This window comes from Amblyomma americanum, chromosome 2 (genome assembly GCF_052857255.1).
Source record: "Amblyomma americanum isolate KBUSLIRL-KWMA chromosome 2, ASM5285725v1, whole genome shotgun sequence".
Lineage (NCBI taxonomy): Eukaryota > Metazoa > Arthropoda > Arachnida > Ixodida > Ixodidae > Amblyomma > Amblyomma americanum.
Window position 1 is genome coordinate 106403130 of NC_135498.1, and position 26139 is coordinate 106429268.

General features: G+C 45.4%; 1 protein-coding gene across 1 annotated transcript in view; it reads left to right on the plus strand.

Moving 5' to 3' along the window:
• The first annotated feature begins 8126 nt into the window (after nucleotides 1-8126).
• The window catches only part of P5CDh1 (delta-1-Pyrroline-5-carboxylate dehydrogenase 1), a 34162-nt gene continuing 16149 nt past the window's right edge, over nucleotides 8127-26139 (plus strand). Inside the window, exons 1-11 of the mRNA XM_077655093.1 lie at nucleotides 8127-8310; nucleotides 12145-12337; nucleotides 12774-12821; nucleotides 13401-13556; nucleotides 15391-15471; nucleotides 16209-16283; nucleotides 21491-21565; nucleotides 22371-22558; nucleotides 23302-23375; nucleotides 24308-24456; nucleotides 25512-25690. Coding sequence (XP_077511219.1) covers nucleotides 8228-8310; nucleotides 12145-12337; nucleotides 12774-12821; nucleotides 13401-13556; nucleotides 15391-15471; nucleotides 16209-16283; nucleotides 21491-21565; nucleotides 22371-22558; nucleotides 23302-23375; nucleotides 24308-24456; nucleotides 25512-25690 — 1301 coding nt within the window. The 5' untranslated portion in view covers nucleotides 8127-8227. The remainder of the gene's footprint in view (nucleotides 8311-12144; nucleotides 12338-12773; nucleotides 12822-13400; nucleotides 13557-15390; nucleotides 15472-16208; nucleotides 16284-21490; nucleotides 21566-22370; nucleotides 22559-23301; nucleotides 23376-24307; nucleotides 24457-25511; nucleotides 25691-26139) is intronic.

Genomic DNA, 26139 nt, shown 5'->3' on the forward strand with positions numbered 1-26139 from the left:
CTTTCAGACAATGCGTACGCTGCACTGTATCATTCTTGTCATTTTACATATCTGTTTGTTCGCATGAAATGCAGCTAGCATTCCATATATTCTTTAATGTGTTGCACCGAACCCTTTGCTGTAAAAAGTTATTTTGTCTACACATTGTTTTGAAAAGCTGTACAGTCAGCTTCAATGCGGCCAAAAAAAAAGAAAAAGGGCTGAACGAAGTACTGCATGGGGCCTTCAAGAGGGCAGATTTTAGCGGAAAGTTCCATTTTATGCGAGCGCGACCTATTTAACAGAATTCGGGGACATGCTTCAAGAATGCATCTTATGCACAAATACGCCATAACGCTTAAATCTATTTAAGCTTCGCTTTCGTGGTTTACTTCATTGTTATATCCATGGCACCAAAAACCGCACTTGCACACGGGTAAAAGGCGTACGGAATATTGGTTGCATACGGCTCATTACAACAGGTTGTTGGCAGCCTTCCTCGTATGCAAGACGCGCGGGGCTCGACCCTCGGCGCCACTATAGGTGCCCATTGGTTCGCCTGGACTTCTCAGGGCGGAAATGCTCACCAACTCGGGCAAACGAGAATTCTGATCTTGCAAAATTTGTCTTGGACCTCACCTTTCGTAGACCAAAATACCTTGTCCATGGCGCTCTTTGGACAAAGCTGTCCTGACATCATTAAAACTCATTATCATCTTGGAAGTCTATAATGAAGTGATTCGCGAGCGATGTTTCACAAATCGTAACTAAGTCCGAATCTATAGACATTTGCAATATGAGGGCTCCCTGGGCGCTGCCATATTGTTCATTGAGCTGTCCTGAGCACCTCGCGCTAGCACGGTGGAAGTGGCGGTGGAACCGGTTTCGGACAGTCCAGAGAGGAGGCGTTTCGGCTACCCCCTCGCTCGATGCAAAGGTCTGTAGGCATAGCAAGCCTTGGATCGGTGACTTATAGGAGGGGTGCAGCCTTATATCCACAATGGCATTTTTTTACTTTATTCGCAGACGAAAAGATGGTCAGTTTAGCCTTGTTGTTTAATAACTTATTTTACGGTAGTGAGGCCGGGCCCTCGCCCCCCTTAAGAGTTTGCGCCAGGCCTCCTCGGGTATTGGAGGCCTTTTGCTTGACCGGCACAAAAGATCTCCCGGTTGCGGTAATTTCTTCGCACAGCTGGCAACTTCTTGGTGGGGTGGGGGCATATGAGAACAATTGGCTATTTTAGGAAATAGACCTCTCCAAGCCTCCGTCATCAGCGCACGAGCCCGATGGGCAAAACATGCGCGCACCGGGAGAAGAAAGGCCGCAAGGCATCTCGAATCGCGGAGCAAAGGCGGCTGCGGAGCGCTGGACAGCAGCAAGAAACCGGTTCAGAACCGAAAGTGAAAAACAGATCACGACAGGTGCGGTCATAGATAGGGGGCAATGCCATGTGAATCATATGAGAGCACGAAGCACTTCGAGGAGACCGGGCGCGGAAGCCAGTGGGGACACGTTCCCGTCGGCGCGCCCGGAACCACTTTCGTCTGGCACATGTATGTTATTCTTACACCGTGGTCTGGCACCAGTGACATATCCCTCTCGGACTTCGCCTCCCGTGTGAATGCGGGGAGGGGGGACTTCGCCAACACCCTGTAGAGAATTTTAGAGGGTGTTGGCTTCGCCGACCATTGCTGTCATGCACTCCCTCTCGTCTCCAAGTCCCCCATATGAATCCTGCTCACGGAGAATAGCGTGGCGCCAGTGCGCAGGAGCAGGACAATGTTTTAAGGGGTGAGAACTAAAGCCCCTCCATAGACTAATTAGTCTATGGAGGGGCTTTAGTAAGAACGGGTGCTGCATGGTCGATTGCTCACCCCTCCCCTCCAACCCTTCTCCCTGGGGGACTGGAGAATAGATAGTGGATGACGCGGCACTTTGTCACCTTGCGGATGATGATGGCATGCGCCCCGCTATGGTACACGCTTGCGCTGTTGTCAAAAGTAAAGTTGTTAGTACCCGTGGGCAACTTCCTTGTACTACTGCACATATCATTGGGCACCCGCAGGTGGTGGACCGTCCTTCATCAGGGTTAAGTCGACTTAACCCTGATGAAGGACGGTCCACCGTCTGAAACCGTTGGTGAATAAACCTAGATAACCGAATCAGTTGTGAGACAGAGAGAGAGAGACCGGACGCGTTCGGAGGTCGTGGGTGTTCGGATCCCACCTGCGGCATGGTTGTTTTTACTGCTGCTTTACAAGTAATTTTCTTTAAGCGATAGATTAAGTATTATTATCCCAGTGATAAGCAAAACACATAAAAAAACTAAACATTCCCCTATGCACCTTGCTTTCGGTGAAACGTCATCACAAATAAACGTCATCACATCCGCGCATACTTGACGGGACACGCGGAAGCTATGGAAGCTCAAGCCACGAAACATTACCGCGGGAGGTTATCCACGTGGTGCATTGATTTGAGCCCGCGGGAGAAGTGAAAGCTAAACATTTTGACAGACTTGCCTGTCTGGTTGGGTTTGAAGACTTATAATAAACTGCACATCTCCAACCAAAATTTTAACTTTAACCCAACGTTTCGAAGCCGACTCGGTTCCTTCATCAGGGGTGACTGAGGGCAGTAGCTAGAGTCTTAAGTATGGAGGGGAGGGGAGGGGGGCTGAAAAGAACGACAGCTGTGTCGCGAAAGGCGCGGGGGAGGGGAGCTTAGGCTGTTAGTCACGCTGGCGCACTGCAGGGAGGTGCTGAATGGCGACTTTTTTTCGTTGCGTTGAAGAGCGAAGTCGCTGGGCATATACTGGGGGCAGGTTTCCTTTTGTGCGGTTGATATTGTTCGGGGTTGGTTTGGATTAGAGTCACTATTTTTTATTAGAGTCACTAAGTCTTTATTTAGTGACTCTAGTTTGGATATGCCAGGATTCCAGAAGGAGCCTCTTGTGGTAATTTGTTTCGGTTCCGAGGGTGCGGGTTTCTTCGAAGTTGATTCTATGGTCTGAGTCCTCGGAATGTTCGGCTACTGGATTGCGCTCTCCTGCGAATTTGCGGATGCCGTTCTTATGTTGCCGAATTCTTTCTTTGAAATTTTTGGTTTCGCCGATGTAGCTTGCGTCGCAGTCGGCGCATGGAATTTGGTAGACAATGCCTTTGGCTCTTTCTCTCGGCGGCCGGCCTTTGGGAACAGGTAGGCAAGGCGCAACAGTGTTTGTGGGCTTGCGCGCAACCTGGAGACCGGAGTGGTAGCGGAGCAAGAGCAATGCTGACGCCCTTGGAGTTGGGCTGCAGTAAAGCTTTCGGTCGCTTCTGACCGTCTTCGTAAGCCAGGAAACCCACGGCACCGTTTCATGTGCAGCTTACAGACTCCTCAGATATTCATGAGCCTCCTCGCCCGAGGCACGCTTGCGGAAAACACCAAATCAGCTTCCCCGCACGGGAAGAAGGTTCTTCGCCATGGCTGAAAGGGCCGCCTTCTAAATAGAAATTATAAGTGCAGAGCTGATGTTCCATCGCACCAAGTATACCTATGTACGCCGAGCTTGTGCCAAGGGCAATGGACCACTCTTGGGAGGGTTGGTTTCACTGGAAGCATGAATTTTCTCTGATTTTTTTCATTGAAAAATGCGGATCAGTATAGTTTCATATGCAAAATGTCCCGCTAGGGGGGAGGGGAGGGGGACCGCCCTCTCTGTTGCGCCTTAAATCTGCCCTGGTGTATGCGAACTTGTTGTGTGGCAGTATGTCAGTGCTGCCCTTAATCTTCGGCCCAAGGATGCCGTCGTACCGGCCTGTGTGATATAGTGCGAGGCAAGGACGCGGAGAGTCCGCGTGCAGATATGCTTGCAGCCAGAATACTGAACCATTGCTCCTCATTCCGTCCCAAGAACACGCCCTTCTCCATGGGTGGGGGGTGGGGGGAGCTTCTCGTGGTACAAAGGAAACCGACTTGGAAGGTTTTCAGCAGTAGAGTAAACACGGGCCGTGCGCATATAACTGTTAACGGAATTCGGATGTGGCGACTAAATGAATGATTACATCTGCCCTAAATGGCCGGGTAGCGCTCCGTCGAATGTACAGTCGGCTACAAAAGTTTACGAGATGCTTGATCGCTGCTGTATATTTGTTGTTGCTCTGCTCTACAACCCAGCCGTAATTAGAATACTGGCACCAGCGGATGGAGTGCCCTTATGCTTGCAGGCTTTCCAAGAGGTTAGTTGGCGTGGCACTGGAAGGTTTTTTTTCTGCACGACTGCGTCCCACAAACTTTTGCGGCCGAGATTACATGAACCTTCGATACTATGTTTAAAATAATAGTTTAGATGGCCTGTGTCTGCATCGAGTTCCGCGTAGAGATTGCATCCATGATAGAGTTTTTATCGTATCCTGCATAATAAGGCAGTTCGCACTTACATCGAACACGCCGGCCCTCCATTCTCCGGTTTGTTGAACAAGTGTTCTCGTGTTTGACTCTGTGTGCGCAACGCTTGGACGACCAAACCATAAGGGTGGCATTCTTTTCTTTTAGTGAAGTCCCTGCCTCTCGAAATACCTGCGTCAGTTCTGTCGCTCTATTCTAAAGGTCACGAAACTCACTCTATCTGTCTGCAAGGCGCTCCCTTGACGGTAAATAAAGGTGCTCATGTTTCACAGAGCAAAAGTTGTGGTGAAGCGGCAACCTATTTTGATTCGGCAAATCTATATGAATTTCATGAGGTCGTGCGCAATTTCTTGGTGGAAATTTCTTAGCGCGCCAAAAGTTGAAAGAAGGAATGTAATATGTGACTTTCAGAATAGAAGCATTCCTGTGAGGACGCACAATAGCGAAAATTTTACTAACTTAGCATAATTATTAAACGCTGTTTCGACATACAGGTATAGGATTTTACTACTTAATTCAAGCGAATTTTAAATACTTATCGATTAACTTTCGAATCATTTTGCAATGATATACTTCGAGGAAGTCGAAATATGAGTCGCCGTTTTCTGCAACAAAATTCATACTATCAGCGCTCGTGATTTCTGCAAAAATACAAATTCCCTGCTCCGGGTTATTAGACGTCTCAATTTTAAAACCTGCACATATTATTCGGCTCCTTTGCAACGCAGTGTTTATGCGAGATATATAAAAATTTGGAGGTATTTTGTACAAAAAAAATTGCAGAGCTAAATGAGAGCTTCCTAATTTCCAGCTTGCCGTAATATATTCCGTGCTTTCGACAACCTCACAAATGCCGTCACTTCAAAACCACTCACAGAGCGATCGGCAGAATGTTACTTTTCGCTAAGATGCTCGGAAGGAGTGCGACAGCAAGAACCTGTTTTTAGTCAGGGTTTCTTTATTCTGCCGCTTCGTCGCCGCCTTGCTTCTGGCGTTCTACCAGTTTTTATATATATAAAGTTCTTCACTGAAAGAGTCCAGCCGTCTGGAGATATATCCTTCATCATCGTGCTTTAAGATATATATTATTTTGTTTCCTTCGAAGGAAACTTTCTCAGCATCCGCGGTGTGAATTCAGAGCATCTAAAGTTAGCTAGAACACTTGTTTATGCTTGTCTCTCTATAATCTTGCCGTTTTATTTTATACAGCGGCAGCTAAATATGGCACATTCGGTGAAAGCTCGCGTCATCAGGTACATCTGATAGTCTAGCTCCATTGAAGGGGGTCTCAAGAGATTCGAGCAAAGGGGGGAGAGGGAAAGCGACAGGCGGCCTGCTTTACACATCGATTTATACAAAGGAGATAACTCATTTTTTAAAGGTCGTTGTTCAGTTTATGACACATGCACGAAACAAGAGATCTCCACGCTCTGCCACGGAGCTCGTTGTCTGTTGTAGCCTTGGAGCTGAGTGGCCAGCTCTGGACTGACTCATGGCGGGAGGGCGCGGGTTTCTATTTTTCTTCCAGGCTTTGTGTAGTGCTGCAAGCTTTTTATTTTTTTCCGTCCCGGGTTTTCTAAAACATGTTAATCCTCCGCACCAAAAATCATGTTGACGTTTTTAAATGACAGAGAAGAAATGTCCCCACCACTCAAGTCAATAAGAATAAAAAATGGGTGCCTGTTTCGGGTTCATGCAGTCCCTACATTCTAGCGCGCGTGAGGGGGGGGTCTGAGATCTCCTGTCTATACAGGTAGGGAGGTCTGAGACCCGCCGAGACCCACCTGGCTTTAAGAACTGCATGCATCCACGAGGGGTGGTGTCGCTCCCCTTGATGGTGCGGCACCATCCCTCGTTCGCACTGTTTGCATTTCATCCCTCACTGGTATTTCGCAGCAGCCCGGCTTTCACTGGAATTCGCATTGCGACAAGGGTAAATGTCCCGTGAGAATTTTTTTTTCCCTTAGTCCTGTGTATGTGGGCATCCAAAACAATGTCCGAAATGAGAGATGAGCGACTGACACATAGCGTTTTTAGCGCGAGTCACAGCTGCGCGGCCAGATCGAGCATGCGCTGCGAGTGGCTTCGGCAAAACGCGAAAGCCTGTGCCTGGACATAAGCAGCTGCCGGAATCCTTTCAATGTGCGCAGCCTTGAGATTCTAGTTACGCGAACCGCACGGACCTCCGGGCAGGAAATGAAAGAGCCGGTTTGTCGCTTGCTCACAGCTGACAAGGCATTGTTGAATACACGCGCATGAGAATGCTGTATCCATACGCACACAGCTCTGTGAAACCACGCGGCCCTTTGTATTTCGTAACTGGCGGGATTTCTCCAAATCCAGGAAAAGAGAACCATGTGAAAGGTTAGCTTGCTGCAGGAAACTCGATCGGGTGTTTCTGAACGTGCTCAACGCTCATTGTTGTACTCTCGAATCATATACTTCTTTGAAATAAATATTAAACGAGTGGACACAGATGAAGTGGACGCAAAGGACGCCAAGTTTCGCAACACAGCTGCTAACTATACATGTGTCGTTGATTTCATCCTTTGCGATGTGCCCACTTTTTTTTTTACGCTTACTTGTTGAAGTTATGTGAAATGCCTGGTAGGTATCTCTGCTCTTAATTATATTTTTTAATTAAACGTTATGCTTATACTTAGACCACGAACGCTTAACAAGGGGGCACAAAATTCTGCATGGTTCGAGCTCGAACAGTATGAATGATAATTCAGCAGCGCACAACTGAAGCAGCAGTAGTTCTTCAGTATTTGATCACCTGACTTTCCTTCCACTCATTGTTCTCGCGCATCAGAATGATATGTGGTGCGTCGATTACTAGTGTCTCAGTGGCTATTTCGTTCTGCTACTGAGCACAAAGTCGCTGGTTCGAAACCCATCGAGGAGGCATGCGATATGGAAAAAAGTTCCTGAAATTGCAGTTGAAATAACCTCTGGATGGCGGAATTTATCCGAAACTGTCCACATCAGCATAGCTTCTCCTTCGTCTTTGGTCTTTTTGATTCATTCATTAGTTATACTGTAGTCGACTCCAGTCCGCGAGTAGATGGGTAGGAAAAATATTCAGTGAAATATTTACTGCGAGTTTTTCGAGCATTTCATTGCTGCTTATTAGCTAAGAACTAATTACACTAGCGAGATAGTATGGGATATTAAGCTAGCTGCCTCGTAAAAGCCTCATTTTAACCGCAGCTGTGAATAACTGCAGTAGACGCTTCTATTAGTTACATCCGCCACCGCATCATTTAATCTGCAGCTATGTGCAGCTCTATACAGCTTCAGTAAATGTACGAGCGAGCTATGATCTGGCTAGCGCTTGTGCGTGACGTCACTTTAAAAGACAGGCCAAGAGGATCAAACATGGTCGCATACAAGCGAAGAACAAATAGTGCGAAATCGCTCTTTCTGAGTGCACTAAGGAATGTGTTTTAAAACGCGCGGGCCAACGGCCGATAAACCACGACTACAAATGCAGCCGGCCAGCAACACACGGTAGTCCGTTTAAGTGGCGAAGTGATACTGCGGAAACGACCTTGGCATGGAAAAGTTCAAACAATTTTTTTGCTGCCTACATAAGTTCCTAACGCTATAACCATTCTAATTAAAATTTGTATTGCGAATTTTTAAGGATAAATTTGGTGAATTTTGTAGTCACAAAGCGCGATTCGTTTATTTAACGTACTACTTTCTTACGCGCATGACACTCTTGAGCCGCGACGAGGCTTGCTCTAAAAGCAGACGAATTTGTGCCTTCGCTAGACGTGCAGTAGACGGCAAGCGTGTGACGGAACATTTCCGCTCTTTCAACACTGGCTCGCTTCGACTCGCTCCTCTAATATGGCATCCAGCGTTCTCCACCGATGCCGGATTCACCGGCTAACGAAGGTGCAGAAGCGGCTTCAACTAGTCTGCGCATCGAGGTGAGGTGGCATCGGGCAAGCCCGCCGTGCTTTAAAGAAACATTTAAGCCTACGCGCACGATTTTGCTAGTCGAAGCTGGTGTGTTGCGGAATCCTTTGTATTACGCTCTTTGCGGATGGACGGGGGGGGCCTTTTCGTTTCCGATTTTTTTCTCTGTTATTGCCAAAATTCGGTTTATGTGAATGCTCAACGGGCCAGCCCTGGCCAGCATTGCGTTCGCCAATCCCGTGATCGCGTTTATTTGGTCGTGATATTGTCAGAGAAAATAGTGCCGTCTTTGAGTGCTTGCCGGGTTGCGTAATGCCAGCTGTATCTAATGGCTAGCGTATTTGCCGGGCACTAACAGCTGTAAGGTATATTTGCGCGCTTCCTTTGCACTCTTCGGACGACTCCGAGAGATTTCATGCGATGTATGAGCTAGTAGTTCGGCTAGCCGCTTCTAATGTATGACATCGGTGTCTCAAGCGTAGCTGGTGGCTCTCTGCCAAGGCGCGTCGGTTAAAGGTGTAGTGAGCTGTCGCCAATGCACGCGCGCACCTGCGCGAATGTGCAGTTAACTTTGCTCATGTTTTCATTTTAGTTTGTGCGAGACGACGAGCTGCGTTTTCATCCGGTGTCGCTCTGTAATGAGTGATCGTGTTAACTCTTTTCGCACACAATGCCAAGAGGCTTTCAGTGGCATACCTCCTGGTTCTGTGCCCTCAAGCACTTCGAAAGAGCAGGTTGCTGCTGATTCAGTTTCATTTTCAGTACCTAGGCTTAATTTGAAGCTTACTGACTGTCAGGGTTTTATAGCTAATCACTGATGTTAGTTGAAAGTAATTTACAGCTGAACTAGGAAATAGTTCCCGTGGTCGCTCTGTACTAGACAGTATTCTCAAATAGTGCATCAGACTCGATTACTAGCTTTCTGGGGAACTAATTGTAAATAGGAATTGCCAATGTGCAGTCCCTTGAAGCTGGGTGTGCAAAGTAATGCCAAGGTATGTGAAGATAGGACAAAAAAAAGATAAAATAAGAAACCTCTGGTGTGTCAGCTTTGCATTGGACTTTTTTGCAGAGTATTCCATGTGCCATGAATGCAGTTCATTTAAGCCCTTTATGCAGCGCACGGATGAGGAATTGGTAGCGTTGTAATGTGAAACCTTGGTTAGATCAATGCACATGCTTCCCAGATATTTCAGGCCTTAGTGCAATATGTGACCTGAGCGGTGGCCAAGTGGTTGAGCATCCGCCTTGCATGCAGGAGGTGCGGGGTTCGATCCCCAGTGCCGCCAGGTGCCCACGGGTGATACAATGGGTACAAGCTTACCCCTGGTCTGGTGCTCGGCTTATTTAGGGTGAAATGCTTGGGAAATGGGTCTTCGACCCCACCTTGAGAATTTGAAAATACCTTATGCCATGGCGCTCTTTGGCCATAGATGCCCTTGTGCCATAAAAATCCATAATCATCAGCCTTAGTGCAATATGTCAAACATATGGGCTCAGTATCAAAGGCAGAAGCATCATGCTCTCTTCATTGTAGACGCTGTGAGGCATTCAATAAATAATCCCTTAATTGGTATACCCTGAAAATGCATGCGGCAGCGGGAACGGATAAGGGTTCATGCCGAAGTTTTGAAGAAAACTTCGAACTTTCTTTTCTTGGCCCATATTTGTGGATTTGCAGATATTTGCATCATCGAGAACAGGGTACCCCTCATGGTCATTAACACCTCAAACTAGCATGATGGCAGAGAGTGCAAAATTTTGAATCCCAGGTCATAGGGGTATGCATAGAAGTGAAATAGAAAGCTTGCTGGCCTGTGCAAGCACTGGCCGGGCTCCAGGCAATCTCAGTGAGGGAATGTGCCGCAGCGTGAGATATAGAATGGAGACCTCCTAAGAGCACTGCAATACCTGAGCTGTACATTTGTCTTCCCACACAAATCACACCAAGAAACAAGGATCACTGCTGTGATGAGCACAAAGAACCTTGCACACACTGCCAGGCACTATGCATAGTACAAGTATGCTTCCCCCCAAATCCAACCACCAACACTCAAATTTTGCAGTTTATCCTTTTCCTCACTTGATCTGTAGGACTAACCTCGGTCAGTAAAGTTAACTGCCGAAATTAGGAAGAGAAAACCGTTCCCTGCCTTTGGACCTGTGTGGCTGACTTTAAACACATAAAAAAAGCGTTATAACTGCATGACAACCATAAACAGTAGTGTGAAGACCTGGGCATAGGGTGCCTCTTAGCTCTGACAATTTTTTTTTTCACTGAATAACGTTTGCCACCATGAGGTCAGTGTCATCTTTTTATGGGGCGGGGTGCATGTCTGAGCTCTACTGCTTAGTATGACTCCGTGGGAGGAGATGAATTCAAGTGATTAAATTACTATTTAGGAAGTCAAGAAGATTTGAGAGCTTTGAACCAATCACAGAAGAGTAAAGAAAAAGCATTGCTCTGTCATGAGATGGGGTGAAGATGCATTGTAGTTAGGAACTAGAGGCATCCATCCCTGCAGGCATGCAGCAATGTGTATGCATCTCACAACGTTAAATTCTAATGCCTTGTCTGTTGTTCTGCAATGATATGGGCCTGTAAGATGGCAGACATGAGCGAAATGTTTGTAACCACAAGGCATTGAAGGAAGAGATTGATCAGCATTGATTAATTGGTTCAGAGAGGTAGTGATTCTCTCACTGATCGGTATAGGGAGCACATTGGTTTAAGCTTGGCAAGGGGTTCAGATAGGACAGAAGAGTAAGGCATTCAAGCATTTATAATTGCGACCATATTTGATGTTTTCTCAGTATTCATTATCAGCCTAGGTTCATTCCAGTGAAGAGCCGTTTTCTGGTGTTCTTTAGTTGCCCCTGTTTTGTATCAGCTGTGGCCAATTTATTTCTAAATTTATTCAACTTATCTCTTCACGTGATTCTCGCACCCCAATTCTGCATTTCCCATTCCTTAGTGTGCACATCGTAACTTTTTCAATTGACCATCAGTTATATGCTTGAAGCGTGATGTGTCTTGCATCTTATTTTCGGCTTTAATGTCACCTTGTGTTTTTTTTTTTTAATTCATGCTCCTAGCTACCTTTCCTGTGATATTTTGGGGGTGCATTTCCTATTCTATGTCTTTCACTTCCCCGAAGGGCTGCTGTAGGCTTGGTAAAAGGTTGCTTTATTCTACTTCAAATAATATGTGAAACTTATTGTATTCCAAAATAGCTCTTGAGCTGTGAATTATGCATATTTGCAGAGCACTAGGCAACAGCTTGCACCAGACAGGCTTTCTTGCATACAGCGGGAGTTCTGTAACACACTCTGTTTAAATGTGGCCACTGTTTCTAAGATACAGGTCCTCATTGTAGTGTTCAGCATGCACAGAATACCTAACCACATTAGATCAGTCTTCAAAAGTCTCTACATTCACTTGCATCAAAATATACCTTCAACTTGAGTGTTTGAGTGCTTGAGTGTTTGAACGTTAAATATGTCCATATCCACTCCTGTTCTTCTCCAGCCCCCTTCCTTTTTTTTCTTTGTTCTCTTTTCATTGCCAGTGTCAGATCTCGGGGGTCTGATTAATTGTCTAGTGGTACAAAATGTACACGTTTGTTCATTACCTTTCCTGTGTATCCACTCTTTGTTTGCTACATGAACCACTTGTGGCCTCATGTGGATTTGAATGTTTTAAGTACTTTGGGCTGCCCCATAAGTATTTTTAGTGTCACTGTGTGTCATGGTTAATTTTACAGCTGCATTACTCGCAATTCTCATTTCTAGTGTCACTTCGTTACCTTAACCTTACAATTAACACATTCCACAAATACACGCAGGGCACTGACGTTTTCCCAACATGTGGAGGAGTTCACGGTTGCCAATGAGCCCATGCTGTCCTATCTTCCGGGAAGCAAGGAGCGGCAAGCCCTCCAGGATGCTCTCAATGAGCTCAAGGACACATGCACGGAGGTTCCCATTGTTGTCAACGGCAAGGAGATCAGGACCTCGGAACCACGGTACCACACTGCTGTATGTGGATCACTTGCCCCACTATTACTTGTCTTGCCTTGCTCTTGCCATGCTGGTGCTTTTCGATTGTCTTTCTAAAGCCAATTGCTAGGAGTTCATAACAGTGCTGGTCAAAGATTTATACTCCCTTTGGTGCTAGATTTCGTCTAATATTGTTGAACGTGTTGATTTCTTAGCTGGCACTAGTGTACTTCAGTTCAGGTCTTCAGCCGGCAGGAATAGAATGATATGTCCTCTTGTCAAAGCATTGGCTAAGCACCCTGCAGCTTCCTCCGCTCCCTTGTTCATGGTAGAAAGGGCAGTAAGAAACAGCATTACAAGCCGGTTGAATTTTTGACGGCAATGGCCATCATGTTTTTGGGGCCTATGCGGTGCCTATTTACTTACCTTTGCACTCTGCAGCTCGTTTTTCAATGTCAGTCTTTTCCTCTTTCAGCCTTTTGATCACTCAAGGAAGGTCGCAAAGTACTACTGGGCATCTAAGGTGAGCTCTTTTGCTTTTGAATGCTTGAAATATACATTACTAGAACTTGTTGTTTGGTAAGTTGTTTCATAAGCATAAACAGGCAAAACAGTAGTGTAGTCAAGCAGAGTTTAGAGTGTAATGCCTCTCTGTGTCTTTTTGCCTATGTCAATAGAAAAGTGCTATGGCACTTTTCTGTCTGCCTACAAATGTCTCTGAGCACTGCATGACAAGGCAGTGGCTAGGAGTGCATAACACATAGCTGTTACCTTCTGAAGGTGCTTGGTTGTAAAAGTGGCGGCATTTTCGTGTGTGGTTGATATCCTAATGGTTGACAAATATTCAGCATGTCTGGATGATGCAGCTTTAATTCTTTGTTGTTTTTGTTTGGTTTTGATGTGTGATATAAGTCAGTTTTCTTTGTGGCTGTTGCTGACGGCCTAGGTTATTGTGATGTTAACATGATTGCTTCTGGCTAAACACATTTAATGGAATGTACAAATGATGTGAATTTTGTGCCTGCTTGCATGCTAGATACAGCTTCAGCCTCTCACAGCTGCTCTGTAATTTCCTATTGCACCACTGTTCACTTGTGAACAGGAGGTTATCCAGGATGCGATTGACGTCAGCCTCAAGGCCCGAGAGGAATGGGAGGCCAAGCCTCTCAACGACAAAGTCAAGCTGTTCCTCCGTGCTGCCGACCTGGTCAGCAGCAAGTACCGCTACAAGCTGAATGCTGCCACTATGCTGGGGCAGGTGGGTGAAGGGCGGATGAATTATGGGCATTCCTGTCTTTTGAAACCATAACGTGCTCTCTTTTTCTTGCATGAAACCAATAGATGAAATCTCTGATTAGCATGTCTCACTGGTGATGTGTCTGTCGACATCGGTAAGAATTCTAGTGCTAGTTGGTTCATTACTGTATCAAGCTTAATGCAGATGAAAGTGCCAGCAGATAAAGACGCACGCAAATGTGGTCATGTCACCAATCTGTCAATTGTTGGCTAGCTACCACCTTAGTCACCATGGAGTCACTATGCCCGACTCATTTTCTAGCTGTTGTGCTGCAAAGAATTGTCACTTGCTCTTTCACACTACTGTGATTTGAGCCAGGGGCAAATGAACATGACACAGTCACATTTCAACCTCTAGAAGCAGGTCTGTGGGCATGTGTCTGGAGGTAGCTGTGCTAGCTAACACAACACAGCTGCCGTGAGAAGGAGCTTGCCTCTTAGGTCAGGGATCGTTGCTGCAGGGTTTGCTTATGCTTAACAGTTGGTGCAGAGCCTCATGGGTAGTATGCACCAGTTCTTTGCCTGAATAATTTAGAGCATTGTGCTGGTATAGAGGGCGCCAGGCTTCTCTAGACTGGTCAGACTGTCAGCCGTACAGAGCTGAGAAAATGATGCCCAACAGGACCTGTCAGGTTTGAGGTGCATTGCTCATTTCTCCGTGGTCTTTGTCTTTCACTGCACTGAATTGAGCTACTATAGTGTTTTCTCTGGACTCGTGACAAAATGTCACTTGCTTTAAAATGCTAACAAATTTGCAGATGCTGGAAATTTGGAACTCAATTTTTCAGAGGGCTTCAGCTAACTATCCACAACGCCACATAGTCGATGGAGGGGCTTGTTTTTTCGACTGCTTGACTATGCCGACTCCTTTCCTATCCCTTTCAAGTCTGCAAAAAGTGATACACTACTCTAAGACGCCCACACGAGCTTTGCACATATTCAGCTCCTAAGTCTACGGGATGAATGTGTGGTATGCTTGTGCCTGTCACACACATTGGCGTATACAAAAAAACTTGGTTTCTTTAGCTAGCATTTTATGCTTTAGACCTACTGTCACCGTACTAAAGGGCTAAAACAATTTTATTTTGTGTTGTTGTGTGCGAGTGCTCCTAGGACTAATAACGGACAGTGAATGTCATTCCAAATGTCACTGCTTTGTGGTGGTGTTGTGCAGTATCACGGTGAATGAATGGGCCACCAGTTACAGAATGATAATACGACACTGTGGTGGCCTTGTTGGCCATCACCAAACATCCACCACCGAAGCTCATGGCACAGGGGCATCTTGGAGAAAAATGAGTGACAGGAGGGAGATAGTTCTCATGCAGCTGTGGCGCTCATTGGCAGTTTGCATGAGGCAATCTACATGAAAGTTCCTTTGCACATAGTAGGGCTCTCTTTGAAGTCTTTCTTCTGCTGAAATACACCGTCGCTGCATTTCTGGCCCTTTTGCTCTTGAAGTACTGCTTGCATCAATTATCTTCTGTGTGGTTGGCTTTGCTTGAACGAGTAGCTGGTGGTATTCATAATGTGCTATCGCCTCTGCCACCTCACCTAAATCTGGATGAATATGAAATGTCCAATATCTGTGACACTAGTGCTATTTCCGAGTTTTTTTATATTTTGTATGTGTTCTGTGGAAGGAAGGAAACCATTCTTTCAATGGGTAACATTTGGACATCACGTTTTAATGTGGTTAATATTGTTAGGCACGCAGGGAGGCATCTTAGGTATGGTTTATTACAGTATGTTTGTGCTTAATCCTATTGCTTTCTGTGTGTATCTTTGCTTTTCAGGGTAAGACCGTCTTCCAGGCAGAAATTGACTCCGCAGCCGAGCTGGCGGATTTCCTGAGGTTCAACGCCTTTTTTGCCAAGGTGAGTTTGCCAACCCCGGGAGAGATGTGTGGCATGTATTGAGGTGTAATATATAATTATGATACTGTCTGTCTTGAAATCTTTATCATGCTTACCAACCCACGCCAAAATTAGTCAAACATACAGGGCGATGTTTCAGCCCGACAGCTCTAAGTGGAGTGGCAGCTGTTTTAATGCTGCTTCTGTTCACCTTTCTTTCATATGCCTCCCTTTTGGTAGCTGTTAATTCACTCATAACTGTTTGAAAATTGAAAATTGGTATTGAGGGAAGGAAATGGCTCAGTAACTGTCTCACATATCTGATGGACACCTGAACCATGGGTAAGGGAAGGGATAAAGGAGGGAGTGAAAGAAGAAAGGAAGACAGAGGTGCCATAATGGAGGTCTCCAGAATAATTTCGACCACCTGGGGATTAATGTGCACTGGCATCGCACAGCACAGGGGCGCCTTGTTCTAGTGTCATTGGATCATCACTGTACCATGCATTTTTGGGGTGGGGACATTGCTATGAGTTGCCCGTTATTTAGAACATGGCAGTATGTCTGCTGTGAAGCAGCAAGGGCAACGTGTAGATGCAATACTAGTGGATCTCAAAAGCAAAAAACACTGTTTGGGTATATGTATGTCTAAAATTCTGCTAAAATATGAAGAGCCCATTTTTTATTCTGCGGATGCTGGCAGCTAGTGTGATTGCCTTCATTTCTTGCTTTTCTTTTTCTTTTTCTGTGCACTGTAGGAATTAACAAAGTACAAGCCCATCTCTACCGACCCCAAAGTCACAGAGAACCACTACCGGCAACGTGGCCTCGAGGTGAGAAGACGTTCTTGTTTGCTTTTGTGTGAGGAATTTAGAAGTGTTGCATTGCATGAGCTGCTGCATATATGGGCCAGTGGGGCACATTCAGCTCATGATCCTATCATCTTCCATATCTTGGCTCATCGTGTAGCGACAGCCTCTGGCATAGGTTGGATCTGGGGTCCGAAGTAGGTGCCATGGAGGACACAACATATCCACTTCCACGCTGTGAATTTTAATCACATGCCACATGCTGCATTCGTTGTGACAGGATGTGGCACATGCATTTGTTGCAGTCAAAAATAATGTTGGATAATGTAGTGGTCTTCAATCCTTTTAGCCTTGGGAAGCCCCAGTGGGTTGTTTCAGAAGATGCAGGGGAACCCCACATGTCTTTGCTTCCGTTCTTTCCTGCCTGTCATACAATGCAAGTGCATGGCCCGTCAAAAAATGCCAAATTGATATAATGCTGACTGTCTGTATGGTGAAACAGCCTGCCACAAGCAATTACACAGGGTTCGTGCGGGTCCTTGAAACCCTTGAAAACCCTTGAATTTGAAAAGTTTGTTTTCAAGGCCTTGAAAGTCCTTGAATTTACGCAGATCCTTGAAAATCCTTGAATTTCCTAAATTTTTATTCTTAATAAACTTCCAGTGATTGTATTTAATAAAATATCAACCAACCTGCAATCCCGCTGTGATATTGTTAAAAATAGAGTGTGAGTTTCGTACAAAGTGAAGTAAGCACGTGCCTAGCGGACGCTCGTGAACGTCAGGCCACAATGACGCTGGCTTGTCCACCGTTTCCGCTCAACCATTTCCTGTGTACTTTCCAGTTGAGTAGATAAATGGCCGCCGCTGTGTGTGTGTGTGATTGCGCGCTCGAAGCTTGATAATTTGTGCGCGTTTAGCGCTTGCGTGTGCGGTTGTACCGACACGTTTTGTGCACGTGTAGCGCTTATGCGTGCGTGTGCGGTTGTATCGTCACGTTTTGTGCGTGTGTAACGCTTATGCGTGCGTGTGCGGTTCCGTCGTGACATTTCGTGTCTTTAGCGCTTGCGTGTGCGGTTGTATCGTCACGTTTTGTGCACGTGTAACGCTTATGCGAGCGTGTCTGGTTCCATCGTGACATTTTGTGCGATGTGTATGTGCGGTTGTATCGCGAGATTTATTGCACGTGTACGGCGGTATCGTGACATTTTGTGCATCTGCAGCGTTAGTGTGTGCCAGTCAATGTGCGTGCAAACAATGCCCGGAAAATGCAAATTTCAGAGGTCGTGGCTGAACAACGACAACTACCGAGAGTGGCTTGCGCCGGACATGTCATATCCGCACAAGGCAAAATGCAAATTTTGCTGTAAGTGTTTCGACATCACTGCCATGGGGGCGTCGGCACTAAAAAGCCATCTAAAAAGTGCAAAGCATAGAGAGCACATGCAAGCCGCCGGGAGCAGCTGCATAATAAGGAGCTTCCTGACCATATCTGAATGTCATGCGAATGGACCACAGCCAGCGCCATCGCAGTCGTCCAACTTGATGGATACATGCAAGAAGCATGAACTTGTGATAGACGCAGAAATTTTGTGGACATTGAAGGTTATAACATCGCACTATTCATATAATTCGTCATCACAGGTGAATGAATTGTTTAAGAGGATGTTTCCAGACAGTGAGGTGGCTCAATCTTTCACATGCGCTGAGCAGAAGTGCTCGTATATCGCGTGCCATGGTTTGAGGCCATTCTTTCTTACCTCTTTCCGGCGGGAGATAGAGAACAGCGACTACTATGTTGTCTTGTTCGACGAGTCTCTGAATGAGAATTGCCAGCAAAAGCAACTGGACGTTCATCTAAGGTACTGGGATGCATCACAGTCGGTCACCGTACGCTACTTCACATCTGTGTTTATGGGCCATGCCAGGGCTGAAGACCTGCAAGAAAAACTGCTTGGCACCTTAAAACCACTTCCGTTACATAAAATAGTGCAAATATCAATGGACGGACCCAATGTGAATCTCAAGGCATTCAGAGGCCTGCAGGAGCACCTACAGAAGAACTCTCAGGTGAGGTGCTTAGACTTGGGCAGCTGTAGCTTGCACACTGTGCATAATGCCTACAAGGCAGGTCTTACAGCAAGCAAATGGAGCTTGGACATTTTACTCTCAAGTGTGTGTAGGCTGTTTCTTGATGCACCTGCCCGGAGAGAAGACTTTGTAGCTGTCACTGGGCAAACTCTGTTTCCTCTGAAGTTCTGTGCACATCGGTGGATTGAGAACGTCGCAGTGATAGAGCGGGTTCTGCTTCTCTGGCCTGACGTCAAGAAGTATGTGGAAGTGGCAAGAAGCAAGGATGTGAACCTTCCCAGGTGTGCTTCTTTTCAGAATGTTTGTGACTTTTGCTTTGACCCACTAGTGGTAGCAAAGCTCAAGTTTGCACTTGCTATTGCAATGACCCTCCAGCCATTTCTGACACACTTTCAGACAGATAAGCCAGTTATGTTCTTTTTGGCAAAGGACCTTGAGAATATTGTGAGAAAACTGCTAACAAAGTTTCTCAAGTCTTCTGTTCTCTGTTCATCAGTGGGAATCACTGGCCTCCTGAAGATTGACTTTGAAGATTTAAACAACCATGTGCCACTCGAGAAGATAGATGTTGGTCACACAGCCGAGCAGCTTCTTAAAAACCACAAAGTGTGAAAGCTGCATTTGCATTTCGCATGCAGTGCAAGCAGTTTCTTCTAAGTGTCACAAAAAAAGATCCTGGAGAAGAGCCCCCTGCGATATCCCATTGTGAGAGGCCTCTCTTCACTAGACCCCCGGCAGATGTCATCGAAGGCGGATGAGTGTGCGGAAGGCTTAAAGAAAGTTCTGGATGCACTCATTTCAGCAGAGCGAATCCATGAGCATTCAAAGGATACTGTGCTTGCAAAGTTCATTGAGCTGCTACAGGAGCGCTAACATGAGTTGCAGCTATTTGAAAGGAGCTCGCATACACTTGACAAGTTTTTCTATGAACTTTAAAGGTTGGCTCAGCATATGCAGAGCTTTGGAGGGTTGTAAAACTGCTGCTTACACTTAGTCATGGCCAAGCAAGTGTAGAGAGAGGATTCAGTGTGAATCGCCAGGTTTCAGTAGAGAACATGAAAGAAGTATCTCACATTTCACAGCGGATTATCTGTGATGCTGTACACGTAGCAGGTGGAATTTTCAATGTGCCCATCACAAAGGAATTGAGAGCATCTGTGGCTTCTGCGAGGAGCCAATACCGTGCCTTTTTGGAAACACAGAAAAAGCAGGAGCGTGAAGACGCGAAACAGCGGAAGAAACGCTGCATTGATGAAGAGATTGAAACTCTCAGAAGGAAGAAAAAGAAACTAGAAGCCGCAGTTGCAGAATTGACAGCATCAGCAGACTGATAGGCAGAAAAAGCAGAGGTAACCAGTGACCTGACTTGCATCATGAAGTCAAACAGCCTAAGGAAGACTGCCAAGAGCAAGCAGCAGGAGATCTTGGACATCGACGTAAAAATTCAGGAGAAGCAAAGTGAGGCCACCTAAGGACTGAGTGAGTGTTTGCTAGGCTGATCTTCTTTAGCGAATAAATGTTTGCATCATCTAACACACTGAAAGTGGTCATCCGTGTAACACACAATAATGAGAAGTGGTCGAAAAAGGAAATATCGCTGGAGCCATCGTTTTATCTGAAGACAAGTTTCTTTGTTAAAACGTTGGCTCCAGCGACAATCCCCTTTTACAGTGAATTCTCATCATTTCACGCCTCTGTCTACCCCTGTACATCTGTCCTATTTGGATTTCTAATAGGGAATATGGTCCTTAAAAATCCACGCACAGGGCCTTGAAAGTCCTTGAAAACCCTTGAATTTTTGTCATATACACCAGCATGAACCCTGTTACAGTATAATCAGTCCCAAACAAAGTGGGGGAAAAGGAGAGGTAGGTGTCAAGGCATTGCATGGACTTGGATGCTTCGAAGAAACCAAAGAGCACTCAAAGGAATCCTAGTTTTCTGTGGAATCCAGTATAAGAAACCAGGACTGGTGCTCTCATTCAAAACTAGGCCAATTTGGGGCTCATAACCCTCGAAATTTTAGATTGTAAGGCAGTGTCTATTGTCAGATTAATTTTCAAAACACACATATGACATGCAGAGGTCATGAGGTCATCATCTGCTATAAACAGGTCATTCTTGGTTTGTTTTCAGTTCTACTGTTCACTTTAGGTTCGCAATATTCCTATGCTTTTCTCTGTGCCAGTTTTGGTTGGTATCTTTTATTTATGCATAGGAAAGTGGCAAGCATTATGACCTATGAAATCTTTCCATCTTTGGCGTAAGTGTGTGTTGCAATTTCAATCCTTCTAGCTGGTAAGGTAGAAGTCGGTGCAAATTCATGTTACATATTTAATCCCTTAAAGTGGTAAGGTAGAAAGCAACTCATTGAACTCTTAGCACAAAATTTCTCTCTGTAGTGACGAATAGTGCATGGTGTACCTCTGAGTGCTGTTTTTCACCACAAATCTTGCCATATAACGGGTTGTCAATAGCTGTTTCGCCGCTACCTCATATTTTGCATGTTTGAATGGAGTAGTGTAAAGAGATGCATGGCGCCGTGAGTTTCTTGGGATGTGTCCCGGTAGAAAACACTGGCATCATTTATAGCCTGTCGCAATACCCACTTTCAGGTTTGCCACGGGCATAAGCGTTGCTGTGAAGAAGCACTTGAACCATGAGCATCTCTGTACATGTGCACTCTGAGTGCCATTTAGTCAGCCTTTTCAGTATTACTTTTTCTGCACAGTAGTTCTCTAGCCTAGTCGTTTTTGTGTCTGGATAAGTGATTAACTCTATGTTATTATCGTAGTAATTTTGCGCTTTATGAGTAGGAGCTGTTTTTGATGTGGGTTATGGAATTGCTCTTTTGAGGTAAACTACGAGCTTGATCAGCCTGTCGGAGGGAAGGGGGTCCACATTTCCAGTCTAGATCCTGCCACATGCAATTAAAATTTAAATGTATGTTATGGGAGGCCACAGGTCGGGACCTCTGCTAGGAGTGCACGGTGTAGAAGTGTAGAAGCATTCATTGTCCAGAGTTCTGGGAGTACAACAGTCTTGTTGTGAGGTATGGGTGGAAGTTTTTCCACCAGGGCAATTTTTCGACATGAGGACGACCCTAGTTGAACAGTGCTGTGCTGTGCTGCTTGTTTTCAGGGTTTTACAACAGCTATTTCTCCTTTCAACTTCTCAGCCATCGGAGGCAACCTGGCGTCAGCACCAACGCTAATGGTAAGTGCACATTCTCATTTTATTCTTTGGTTGGTGTTCATTCTTGCAATTGTGGAGTGCGTTTCTCCTTCGCCTGTTGTTGTTGCGATTGCAGTGTGGTTGCGCAATTTGGGGGGGTGGCGGGACGATCTTGTCATTCAGGTAATATGTAGTTGAACAACCGTAGTAATGATGAAGATGATGGTGACGGCAGCAACAGCAAGGTGATCAAAAAGAGCAGAGCGGAGGTCTCAAAGTGTGTCACTTGTAGTTTCAAAGCCAATATACTTTCTGCAGTTTGCAAAAGTGGTTTTCCTTTATGAATTTCTGCCCACGGTAGTTAACACTGCACATTCTGTGAATGTTTAGCTGTTTATACGTCGCCAGCATTTCACCCCTCTTGAAGCTGAGAGAAACTCTTGCCCTCACCTCTCCTAGAGTTGGGGCTTCCAGGGATACTGCAAAAGCCCCACTGCTTGGCTGAGGAGCAAGCCGTATATGGCTCTCTGCTTTTGACAAAGGCTGCACATTTGATACCTACACTAGAACGGCTAGTGTCTCAATGCCAGATATTATTCTGCACCGAATTAGTACTCTTTGTTGAGATCTTATGTTCTTGTGTGATATTTTCAAGACATCTTTTAACATTTTCAAGCACATGTTCTTGCACATTTAAACATTTTCAGTACATGTTCCATGTTGAGTTTCAGGAAGAGATATAAAATTAAGGTAGCAGACTAAATTCCAGTCGGGCACTTCCAAGTAGAGTGTACTCCATTCTATACCACTTTGCTTCTTTGTTTTCTGTTTATGTTTCCAACTTTAGGGCAACGTGGTGCTGTGGAAACCCTCCGACACTGCCGTCTTGTCGAACTACCTCATCTTCAAGATCTTTGAGGAGGCCGGCTTCCCACCCGGCATCATCAACTTCCTTCCCTCCGAGGGGCGCCTCTTTGGAGACGTCACTTCCGCATCACCCCACCTCGCCTGCGTCAACTTCACAGGCAGTGTTGCGTAAGCATTCTTTGTAACTATCTGGGCCCATCTGAATGAATTGTATATAGGGACCTTCATTATAATGTACAGCCTGCTCTTGGTAGGAGTTACATTGTGCTGGAGGGCTGGTTTTCTTGCAAAATTCATGGTGTTTAAATTCCTGCACTGTCTCATGAGAAAGTTCGCCTAAGAGACTTCAAACGGAAAGGCATTATGCCAGCTGGCGTCATCACGCAGGAACCACCTTACCATATAGGGTCATCTGTAAGGTGAATGGGTATTACATGTTTGATCTATCAGGGAGCATGTTGGTAGTCGATGTGTGGCAGCAGCTTTCAAAGAATTTATTTATCATGACCTTTCATACCCTGCTTTGCCAGGGTAGCTTGACTACTGGGGACTGGGCTACTTCAGATTTACTTCTAGACTGCTGATTTTTAAAGGGCTGCAGTTTTAAAGCTTTTGTAGCTATGAGCATCATGCTTAGACAAAGATGCATGTGAACACGTGACAATGCACCCGCTTAACGGCAAGGATGATTGGCTATAGGGTATGACGAGTGCACCATTGACATCAATTGGCAGCATTCTCTGGCCTCTTACTTGGCAAAACCACTCTTTGTTGTTACCATGAGAGATTTTGCAATAGTTTTCAAGAGTTGGGCAGGCAGCAACTTCATCTTGCCTCTTCTTTTTCCCTTAATATTTTTTTTTCCTGGGAAGTCGCTTAATCAGCAGCTTTGTAACATTCGTGTTTTGCAGGACATTCCGGACAATATGGAAGCAGGTCTCTCAGAACCTCGACATTTACACCAACTTTCCAAGGCTAGTAGGAGGTGAGCTTTTGCCTGCATGTCAGATTCTGCAGTGCTTTTCTCATCTAAAATAGAATGTAGGCTTTGGCGAGTAGCATTGTCAATCATGAGACCTAATAAAAAGAAGTCAGATCTGTTCGAGAATGCCTAAGACTAGGATATCATTTTTTGCTTTCAGTTAAGGAATGAAAGGCCTTGTTAATCATTCAAATTAATGTAGTAATTGCAGAGAGGTATGCTTCTCATTTCAGCAGTGTTTGATACTCTGGCTTGTAGTATCATCGGTTATTTTTTTTTTGTTCTTGTATGTGTTGTGCTTGGGCTTGAAACTGAGTTATGGTTTGTAGTTCATGAGAGTTTAACATCCCAAAGTGACTCAGGCTATGAGGCACGCCGTAGCGAAGGGCTCTGGAAATTTCGACCACCTGGGGTTCTTTAACGTGCACTGACATCGCACAGTACACGGGTCTGTAGAATTTTGCCTCCATCGAAATTTGACTGTGCGGCCATGATCGAAACCGCGTCTTTTGGGTTAGCAGCTGAGCACCCATAACCACTGGGTCACTGCGGCAGTGCGAAACTGAGTTATGTATTGTTAACTGTCCTACTGTATCAGCTTTTGGGATAAGAGCATGAATAAATAATTATTAGACAATCAAACTGATCACTTTACTTATATATAGAGGCCCCTTCTGTGGTAAAGGAAGCTGAATTATACCCTAGTTACCGGTGTACTGTGAAGTTGCTCTTCATATAGTGTGGTGTGCAACATTCTTTACCCAGAGCATTTACATATATGTGTAGCTATTTCTTTCTTCCTGGTTACCTTTCGCTAATTCTTTCAGGTACGTCTCTCATGTGCACTGCACTGCTCACGCAATTTTTCATCCTACTTTGTTGCTTAATCATAAACTCACCTTTCCATTTCTTTTCGACTTGGTGTGGGCTGGCAGAATGTGGTGGCAAGAACTTCCACTTTGTGCACCCATCAGCCGACCTCCCCACCGTGGTGGCACAAACGACACGGTCTGGTTTTGAGTACAGTGGCCAGAAGTGCTCGGCTGTGGAGAGGGTCTACGTTCCCAACAGCCTGTGGTCCAAGGCAAGTGCAGTCACTGGAATGGGCTCATAGGCCCACATTGCAGAATGAGCTGCTGAGCTCACAAAATACAGTCTCATAGTGTATGTTCTAATGTAACAGATAGCCTAGCCAAAACAGGCAAGTGCGGTGTGTCCTAGCGTGGTCAGTTTTCAGTTAATTACATTTTAAGTGTTCCCCATTATTTTAAGCTACAATAGGATCTCAATAATATAGTCATGTCTGATACTAGTTTCAGGATTATACAACTTCCCTGGCCAAAGCGTGTTGTGCCAATGTGCGTAATTTCATGTTTCAAACACTCTTCCATGCCACTATGGATGATGTGAATGCACGAGTTATGTGGCATGCACTGTGAGCATTGAACAGTATGAACAGCTGTCATCCTGTCAGCCTTAAAGATCTGTGTGAATGCATTTCCCATGCATCTGCATTTGCTTGCTTTTCATTTTTGGGTGATAAAATTTTTGATGGTAGAATCACAACCTCATAAGATTGCTTTCATATCGAGATTCTACTGCATACATAGTACTTTACTTTATCCGGGATGTTAAAACTGAAATGGTGATTTAGACAGGCAGATCATGACAGTCACTTTGTTATCAATTCTTCAGAGTTCAATATCATTTAATGTTACGGCACCCTTCACTTGTCTTTTGGAGCAAGCATCGTCCAGTTGAGCCATGGACTGTCTGTAGTGCTCTTCATGCTGATCACTCTGCACAGCTCATCTGCGGCCTGAAATAGTACCTTGTTTACAGATGCCACTTGCTTTTATATAGTACCAATGTTATTGTGGCCTGTCCAAATTACCAGTGCTTTGGAGGGACAGTGGAGCCCAGCCAGACATCTTTCACTAGCAGTAGAATGCTCTCTTATTGTTGTTTTTGCAGCTAGTTGTCCTTTTAACCCTGTCTTATTTATTTGGAACTCTCTGTATTGTTCCTTGTGCGCATTGAATGTGATCTTTTATTAGAAGCCCACTGCTTTGGACAAACGAATACATGCTGAATATGGTTGTTTTGATAAAACTGACAGAAAGAAATGTGGTTGTGCAGCTCAAGGAACAGCTGGTTGAGGCTCAGAAGGAGCTGAAGCTGGGCTCTCCGCTCGAGTTTGACACCTTCACCTCGGCAGTGATCGACAAGGCAGCCTTCAACAAAATCACCGGCTACCTGCAGCATGCCAAGAACAGCTCCAACCTCAAGGTGCTCGCCGGGGGAGGCTCCGACGACAGGTGAGCAGTCTTTCTGCCTGTCTGGCCAGACGGTGCTGAAGGGCATGCTCGTGCTTGCATCTGGCTTTGGTGATCTTTCACGCCAGCTTCTTTTTGTTATCTTTGTTTTTCCTGCAAGTTGGGACAGCTATCTACGAAATCTAAACAGTCAAACACTTGTCAGGTAGGGGATCGGTGCAAGGCACTGTAAGTATCCATGAGGCACAGTTTTGATGACCCACTTGGGAACTCTCTCACCAGCAGGCATTTATGGCAAGCTTGCTTCCCTTAGGTGATGTTTGTGTTGTAAGGCTGTGGTGGTGGTTGGAAATGACGAGATTAGTAAGTGGTTCCAAAGTACTGTTGTCATTAGGGCTTTATTTGTAAGCCACTTTTCTGTAAGGGACATTAGTGACTCCTTGCCTGCACAGATGGTGAACGTGAATCTTGTCCGTATCATCTTGTTAACA